The sequence below is a fragment of the Eurypyga helias genome, unplaced genomic scaffold (genome assembly GCF_000690775.1).
Source record: "Eurypyga helias isolate BGI_N326 unplaced genomic scaffold, ASM69077v1 scaffold20733, whole genome shotgun sequence".
Lineage (NCBI taxonomy): Eukaryota > Metazoa > Chordata > Aves > Eurypygiformes > Eurypygidae > Eurypyga > Eurypyga helias.
This window is the reverse complement of record NW_010241640.1, coordinates 1,951-11,482: the sequence shown is the minus strand read 5'-3', so window position 1 is coordinate 11,482 and position 9,532 is coordinate 1,951. Positions and strand designations below refer to the sequence as shown.

The 9,532-nt window shown below is 39.1% G+C and overlaps 1 protein-coding gene across 1 annotated transcript; it reads right to left on the bottom strand.

Moving 5' to 3' along the window:
• Positions 1-1,154: 1,154 nt before the first annotated feature.
• Positions 1,155-9,191, bottom strand: KDELC2 (KDEL (Lys-Asp-Glu-Leu) containing 2; the record flags this gene model as incomplete). The annotated part of the gene is made up of 7 exons (XM_010148797.1): positions 1,155-1,759; positions 2,491-2,595; positions 3,783-3,977; positions 4,918-5,114; positions 6,471-6,687; positions 7,085-7,371; positions 8,994-9,191. Coding segments are annotated over 7 exons (1,325 nt in total), but the record flags the coding sequence as incomplete, so codon positions are not given.
• Positions 9,192-9,532: the final 341 nt, after the last annotated feature.

Below are 9,532 nucleotides of genomic sequence, written 5' to 3'. Positions count from 1 at the left end.
TTTTATGAAAATGACTTGGAGTGTAGAACCAAGAATGAAGCCTGCATGAGGCATAGAGCGTTAAACTTCAGACTTTTCCATTTCTTTTTGCCTAAGGAGAATCTGGTATCCTTGAAAGACATTACCTGAATGTAGCTGAATAGGAAGCTGCTCAAACAGGCTACATTAGGCAAAATGAAAATGCAGAGGACAGAAATGGGTGCTTGTGAGCATCGGTGTCTCCCTCCAGGACTGTGTATGCATTTTGAAGTAGATGAACTTGGGTAAAAATCAACAGAGATATTGGGACCCATATCCAGGACTGGCATTTTTCCTCTGCCCCACCCAAAGGCACACTTTGTTTGCCATGTATGACCAGGTCCTTCCGGCACTGTGAATTTTGCATTGTTAGCTTCATGGCGGCACAAACTCAGTGGAAGACCTGAAGACCTCTTCTCCAGCCTGGAGCTAAGGCACTTGGACTTGGAATCAAACCAAGGAGGACAACTGGCTTCCCAATTGCTTAGTATGGTCTCTACCCCCTCGGCTGTTACGTAGAAAGCGCAGCATAGGTTTTTCTGTCACGTTTGAACCAAACCAGTGAAGTCTGGTCTGCAGTCTGATCTCAGTATAAGGTTAAGTATGATATAAATTCAGAAAATGGGTAAGATCCCTCTGGGGACTTAAGCACAGGAAGAAGTAGTTCATGAACCTAGGTGAAAAAGACAGTAGCATCCTTAGCTCTACAGAGAAGTTAAACCTAGGCAGTCTAAAACTCTACTAACAGATATCAGATGGGTGAATACTCAAGTAGCCCAGAATACTGTAGGCTGTATTGCTGAACTAAGACACCAGCACTTCACCTGGCCTCACCTGAAGTTTCTAAGTCATTTTATGGATTTGTGCCTATATTCACAGACATGGTCATTGGCAGGAAACAGATCTTCAGAGTGGTGTCTTGGCACTCAAAGCACTGTGACTGCGATAGCTACACAGTCTGCTTTAAAGCAGCATTTAGTTTGGTGATTCACAGCCATGGTGCTTATAAAGGTATTATTCTGATCTCTCCCCCCTCCTTTCCGTTTTCCTCTGAAATTGATAAATCTTATATCACGTTCTCTATTCTGTTATCTGTCATAGACCACAAAATAATCTCAAAGCAACACCAGATTTCATATCTGTAAATCTCAAATAATCATTTTCTAGTTAGAAAACTGTTTTGTACACAAGGAACCATCTAACACTGAGGTAAACTTTATGAAGAAACCATAACACTGTTTTAGTATGTTGCAAATGCTCCTTTAGAATAACTTGCACTGACTCACAGAAGATCTTTTGTGGATGACTGGTTCCTCATAAAACTTTGGTAACTAGGTCCCAGCTGTAACACAAGCAGCGCTGCGCTCTTCTCCTTGATGATGCAGTACATCAAACAAAACCCCTAGACGCTCCCCATTACAGGCTCAGTATCTGTCTGGTGGTGGTCATGGAGACAAAATTGTGGGAACCAACGTTGTGGATCAGAGTCAGTGTGAAAAAGGGTATGTAAATACAAGAATACATAACTAAGAATGTTTGGTGGCTTAGATTTCACAGCTTAATTCCTATTTAAATTCTTGCACTGTAAGTGGGCGATTTTGTCCATCCGGTACAGTTATAGATCTTCCCTTAAAGGCTTTTTCCTGTGGCAACTGCATACTGAGTCTCTGTCATCAGGCTGAGGTACAAGTTCCATTCCATCCCGTATTTCAGGTTTGCTGGCTTGGCGTTTGGCATATTTCTGAAATATGTAAACAACATTTAAGAATGCTAGAAGCACCAACGTATAATTCATGAAACAGAATTTTCCTCCTCCCTTCCACTCGCAAGCTTGCCTTTATCCAGGCTCCTTAGGTCATTGTTTGCAACCTGTTTACAAAGTGTCTTTATAACACACCTGCTAATAGGCTACATTGCCTCTAAAACCTCCTTTAATGTTTTCCCCTATCCTATTATTAATGGTAATTTCAATATTGTCATTATTTGTGCCTCTAACCACTTTATGCAGACAATGCTGTCATTTTTGGACACGCAACAGTTCCAAACTTCGTGTCAACCTGTGGCTGCTGAAGCCGAGATCTAACTCTGTGCAGCAAAACAGGAAAAAGAAATTAGTACTTTCAGAGCACAGAAACATCTTTCAGTAGGGATTTGCATCTCCTAGGGAAGCAACGACTATTTGACATGCTTCACCGCTCACCACTCTACTAGCCACGCTCCTGGAATTTCTTTTCCATGTATTCATTGTTTTGGAATACAGCGGAGCAGCTCATGAGGGAATGAGTATGAAGGGTAAAAGGAAGAAAGTTGTGTACAGGTTACCTCCTACATCTATTAGACACCACGCACCACGTGACACTGAAAACAGGACCGTGACTGCTATTGCTATAAGTAAGGACTGAATACGAAATTTGTAGCACTAGTAGCAGAAGCAGATGGGGGAATAGTAATAAAGGGATCTATTGTACAAACCTGGAGCACTTTATAATAGTAGCAGTAAAACCTGTGAGGCTGAAGTAATTCTCTTGCCATTAATTGTCCTTCTTTAGCAATTTTTTTTGCTTCGTCATCATTTTCCTAGAAAATTGAGATGAAATAAATGAATAATAGAGCAATCAGTGAGTTACTCAAAGCCTGGCTGGCATTAGAAGTTTTATTAAAGGGGCTATTCAAATCTGCAACTTTATGTGCAATTACTGGTAGACTGCAAAAGCACACTTTAAAGTGCAGATTTTTTTAAGATACTGAATTGCTTTTATGGTCACAGCTGGTACCTTAGGGCTATCAATAACAGCTTTTAGGGATAATTGTACAATTTGGAAAACTCGGCTGATTACTGCTGTACTGTTTTGTCCAAGCCACAAGCCTCTTCAAAATGAGGTCGGACATCTCCAGACATACTTAGTTTTACAGAAGAAAAAGCTACAGATGCTGTCCTCTCCTGTGCAATACAATTCAATGTCTTGCTTTTAAAAACAACTCTGCTTGAATTCATGTACTTACTCTCAAATTCTTTAGATCTGCATTTCAAAGCTTTTGGTGTTCTCATATGATTCTTTCTGAAGAACTACGGTACTCCCAGAACATCAGTTTTTCCTATTTTTTTAACCTACTAGCTAAACTTAAAGCACAAACGGTCTTTTCAGTCACACAACTGTATCAGGTTGCTTGGTTACATAATCCCAGCATAGAATCACAGAATATTTAAGGTTGGAAAAGACTCGTAAGATCATGAAGTCCAACCGTAAACCTGCATGTTACAGAGCAGCTTTTTTTTTGTACATTCAAACAGAACATGCAATGACTCCTGTTCTAGTCAGGACCTAAAAAACCCAATAGAATTCATTTAGTAGTATCTAAGATTCTGGGCGTTTCTTTGAAGGTTACCTGCATTAGTCAGTATACAAAGGCTCTGACTCACAAAACATTTAGAAGTGTTCTTTGAGCAACCTGGTCCAGTGGAAGGTGTCCCTGCCCATGGCAGGGGGATTGGAACTAGATGGCCTTTACGGTCCCTTCCAACCCAAACCATTCTGTGATTCTGCACATACCTAAAATGAACTCTTAAGTATTTACCTGAATGCAGATGGTTACTTGAATTAAGGCCTTCCCATCTTATGCTAACAACAAAATGTACTTCTTTTATCACAGCATCTCGATAGAGTTCATGCAAAATATGTATGTAGAAATATGAAAGGAGTATTAAGATAAATTGTTTACATGTTTGTTTATCACTTGGAACTTAAATTAGGAATGGAACTTACCTTTGCCCATTTTATTTTCTCTAGCAAGTCCTCTAAGTTTCTCTTAACTGGAACATAATGTTTCCAAGGTTTTAATCCAATATAGAAGTGTTCATAGTATTGGGAATCTTGCTTCAATACTAGGCTGTCACCCAGCAAGAGGTATGGAAACCTGTAGGCTGCTACAGTCCCATCTACATTCACCTGGTATTTATACTGCATTATGAAGAGGAAGAAAAGGAGAAATGTTTTGAATTGGAATAGAAACCATGACTGTATAAAAGATTATTTTCACAGGCAAGATGTAATTGTGTTTATTAATTTTCATCTTCAAATCTGTTTTAGTGTTAAGCTGGTGTAGTTTCATGGTGTTCTCAATAACATAATGGAAAAAGTGTTTGTTTTCAACCCAAGACTCACATGGAAGAACCTCTGTGTCTCATGAACTGCCTATGGGTAGTGCATTAACGTGTCCTGGGATAGAGCAAAGAGCAGAGCTGGGAAGAAAATAAAACTATCCTGTACTTAAATTCAAAAAGAGTAAATTTATTCTGACTTAAAATTATATTGTTATGTAGAATAATATGAAACCTATTATTATATAAAATAATCTGAAACATTATATTAAAAGTAACCATGAACATACTGCTCTGGCAGATGCTCTTGACTGTTACAGGATTTCTGGTATATTAATCTCTGGAACAGAACCTGATTTGCCATATATTATAATTGTTGTTTTACAGGATTCTGGCCCCTTTGTCTTTCATACCTCCAGTGCAGTCACATCTGTGTGTTAAAGTGCAACAAAAACCCCATCTGTTTTTCTAACTTGTTGCTACAAGGACTTTCTGACATCCATAACGTACCTGCAATGGACACAAGTCGTGTCCATCGTTTCCACATTTACCCCAAATAAAAGAAACCTTGATGGCAAAAAATCAAGTTTCTCAATCTATTTAAGAACTCTCACTAAAGGACTCCACAAAAAACGGTGTGTCACGCTGTGCCCTAGTCTATCTACCCTGCATGGACCAGTGTTCCCCGAGTAGCACAGCTGTCTTGTTTACTGAATGGAATTAGCAAAAGTCAGCCTTGCTTTTTCAGTTGATGAGAACTTGACAGTAAACTTAATCCAAGACTCTAATTTGGTTGCTACCTTAAAGAAGTCAAAGAAGCCCATCAGCTGAACCTTGCCCAGCTCTTTTTCTCTTTCTCTGAAGAAGAAATATCCTGTTATTCCAGCATCCAGTAGCTCTGGATTTTCCTTGGATAACTTGACAAGATGGAGACGTTCTTCTCGGCTGTCTCGACCTCTAAATAAAGCTCGCTCAGTTTTGTTTTCCCACAACGGGCCTAGGAGCATTGAGTGATAAGGTAAAAGCAAACAGTAATGAAATGTTCATATGTTTAATGCAAATAAGGAACAGCGGCATTATACGCAGAGACATGGTAAAACAGGCACGATTTCTCATAGGGAATCCATAATCACTTATTAATCACAGGGTTTAAACTCCCAGTTCTGGCTTGAATTTTGGGATGAGACAATGAGCCACTTACAAAAGGAAAATCAGAGAATTGCTTTTCCACTCAACAATTTTGTATTTAAATAACATGAAATATCTTGAAAGCTACATAGGGGATTATAATCAAATTATGTAAGTAAAATACTAATAATTAAAGTAATTCTCCATCCATAAAGCCTGCCACAATAACCAAAATGTCTTCAGTAAAACACACTTCTGTTACCCAACAATTCAGTTAGGTCTTTGAGGAATCACTTGATGATGACTTAAAAGGGAAAAAAAAGCTACACTGTGTCGTCAAGATACTTAACAAGAGCCTATGAGACTTCATCTCTGCTTAGTGCTTGCTTTTAAAAATATTAAACATGTCCTTCCTCATCCTTCTGTTGGAAATTTCCTTAAAGGATCTGCTAAAGTGGAGTAGGCTCTTAGCATCTCCTAATTGGAGAAGCAGCTGTACTAAATCAGTAAACACAGAGTGCTTCAAACTGATAATTCAATTAAAATATTTAATATAAAAACTAATAAAGGAAAGAGCAACTGTGAACTACTCACATAAAAAGAAACACCCCCTCACTCAAGTTCTACTCCTTAGGTATTGTTCATGCCACCTGCCTCTGGGCCGGGGGGAGGGGGACACCTGTCAGTCAGGCTGACTTCTCCTTCAAAGCTAGGGAAACAATTCAGAAGATCCCACCCTGTGGTATTTTTTTATACAGTCAGTATTGTCTTATTTGGAAAAGGTTGCAGCGTAGTACTAGTTCACTTATTTCAGGATTCAAATGCATTTTAATGCAAACTGAACATTGGGCCACACACTGGCAGGAACAGGATTGCTATTTGATTAGAAGGAACACATTCGAGGCCTTCGCTGGGGAGACAGGCCTTTTGATTATACTGACTTGCATTTTGGCAGGTCACAGCAGCTATCTTCTGGATACCTTTAGGTTAAAAGTCACCATTATTGTAAACTGGATTTCCTAAATTTTGGCTCTAAACCCACATTAAACCCTTGCTTAGTAGCAGTGTAGAAGGTGTGTTTACAATCCGTAAAGACTAACCTGCTGTAGAAAGAGACCTCCTAAGGCACTTGTGAACTGAAGACTTTAACACATTATCTGAATGCAGCTTGCTTCTGTGATGGAGTTTACAAACTCTTTTTCTAAATCCACGATCTGTAATTTACCTGTATTTCCTTGAATAGAAAGGAGATCGTTTGTGACTCCACGTAGAGTTTCCAGAGTCGAGTGGGTTACGTCATAAGTTGGAAGGACTATATCTCTTGAATCCACAGAGCCACACCATGAAATGACAGGTATAGGACCAGGTGTATCATTAGCTTTCCGATACTCAACTGGCCAATCTCCAACGTTAAGATAAAACTCCACATCAGGAAGACGAACCTAAGCATATAACCAAGAGAGGATAACACAAAGAGAGAAGCTGTTTGTCACTCTTGCGTATATTCCTCAGTTCTCTTACATCATGCAGAATCAGTAAACCTACTGGGTAGTTAATAGGTGTAGCTGAGCCTACGTATGAATTTCAAGTTTCTGCCCCGCAAGCAAGTATGAAAGGAATGCTTACAGAGGCCAGGAAAAGGCTCACAGAGTCAGGCCTTTGCCCCTGCAGCTTTCCTAGCAACATCACTCCTGTCAAGCTCAGCCCCCACACATTGTCCCCAAGATACACTGTTGTCTTGATGAAAAAACAAAGTTCAAATCTTACTTCAGGCATTATAAAATACAACAAATGCAGTGTTGCCATATTAGAACATGACTTAATGATCGAAAATGATACCTTTCTTGCCAGCGACAGGAACATTTCATCGGAGAACATTTTGAAGTCTGTATACTTCCCTAAGGAGCGACGGTAGACGTGATTATTGAGAACAGTGTAATGAACAATAGCACCTCTTGTTTGACTGAACTTGGCTGGGATTTCCTTGAGCATTCGCTGAAGGTCAATGGTGGGAAAAGAAATGAAGTCCTTTGTAATCTGAGGTTCTTGGGATGGACAAGACATAATGTTCTGCCAGATCTCGGGGTCTTCTTCAGGACAGTCACAGTATTCATGATAAACTGGTCCTGTGGAAAACAAAGCACTGACAGTCTGTATTTGTGATTCCACATCAACCATAATTCCCCAAACACATCGGAATATAAATGTAGACATTACAGTGGCTTGACATTTTTTATTCCAAGTTTTCTAAAGTTTTCCTGGAAAAATCATCCTTCCTATAACATTTCTAGGGTTTAACATTGTAACTGAGAAAATGGCAACGTTCTTCTCCTTTCAGAAATCAAAATACTACATTTTTTTGTTTTCAGAGAAAAATTGAACTGCAAAATGAAGCTCCCAACCATGTAGGGTGTACAGAGTTGTTCTAACTGTCCACAACTACCAAAGTTCAGGTTCTACAGTTTCGACTTTAGACTAATGCAGAACCCTGACACAGTAATCTACCTCTGGCATAAGGTGTTTTCTTTTATGTATAATCAACTATTCTTTCTGTCCTTTTGAAGCAGAGAGCTTAGGTAAATCAAGAGCCTCGCAGAGCGTGAAAAAGAGCCCTTACTTCATGGGCTTCTAATCAGAACAGGTTCTGTGTCACGGTTTCATGGCTGCTGGCAAATGTGCACCAGCAAAAAGAAGGCATACAACTAATTTGAAGGCTCAGGACAGCTTCATTTCAGTTTGAAGACATTTCTAAGTTTGTGTTTAAGAAATTTTATTTTAAAAAACCAAACCAAGCAACCAACCAACAAAACCATGACCAAATTCTAGTTAGAAGTAGTGTTGAATTGAAACAAGACCCTCCAAAGAAGTAACTTGATATTATCTTCTTTCTTTGCTAAACCGCTGTCCATTTGAGAGCAAGAAGAGGAATTTAAGGAAGCAGATCTAGAATGAGAGAATAATTTGCCTTGTTTTCCCTGCTTTTAAATAGTTCTTTCATAGTGTAGACCTGAACTGCATTAAACTGGCCTAGTGGAAAGGAAGTTAAACATTGTCTGGTTAAAGAAATACTGTGTTTGTTGTCATGAAGGATCACACTTTTTAGAAATCACAGGCATTTGAATTATAAAGTCTTGGGAACAACACAAACTCATTGCTTTTGCAGGTAGTATTTTCTACTTTAGAAAAAAATAACACAAGTTTTAAGTGAATACTGCTTAAAAACGGTAAAAATACAAGCATTTGTCTCTCATTTCCTACTAAATCTGAAGAGATCCATTTCCTTATGCAGGAGGGTAGAGCAGATCACAGAATCATAGAATGGTTTGGGGTGGAAGGGACCTTAAAGATCATCCAGTTCCAACCCCCCTGCCATGGGCAGGGACACCTTCCACTAGACCAGGTTGCTCAAAGCCTCATCCAGCCTGGCCTTGAACACTTCCAGGGATGGGGCATCCACAGCTTCTCTGGGAAACCTGCTTCAGCACCCTCTCTGTGAAGAAAATGCCCAGACACATCACCTTAACCTCAGAGGCCACAATCTACATGGTTATGCATCTAGGTCCTGTAACATGACAACGTATATTGTCACTGCTTACTGTGCTGCATAAGGAGAATGTTTGTGAGGAGACTCCAGGAACAAGGGCAAACAAACCACTGATTTCCCACCTCTTCCTCTAGCAGTAAATTAGTCCATAGCATTTCAGTAGCTGCCATCATACATTATATTGTATCAAAAAAATACCCTTACCTTTCAAAATATAAGGTGATTGAGCTACATGCTGATCACCATAAAGTATCTCGATTTTTAACCCTTTTCTGACACTCCCATACATTCGATACCGCATAAGAAATGTGCCATCATTTCTATCCAAAGGGCGAGGGGTGTAAATTCTGGTGGCTTCTTTTGGAGAAAGGGCTTTAATTATCACTTTAAACTGTGTTCTTCCTGAAAAGAGGAAAATGAAAACACGTAAAAGCACTTTAAGCTGTGAGAATCACATACATGAAATAAAGGTGAGAGCAAACTCTACTGGATTAAGTCCATGAAATTTAATTTCACTTTGCACTAGAAATTTTTTTTATTATACCAAGTTGGTAAAATTAATTACCAGTGATGGAAGATCATCCTACCAAATTTTCTTGATCATCACATACCTAATAAATGGAAACCCTGTAGATGGAGATAAAATGTTAAATAATTATTACAAGATAGAAAGAAAGGCTAGCAGTATTTTGAAGCAAAGATTAGGTTTAATACCAAGTTTTCACGTTAATGCTCTGTGGAAC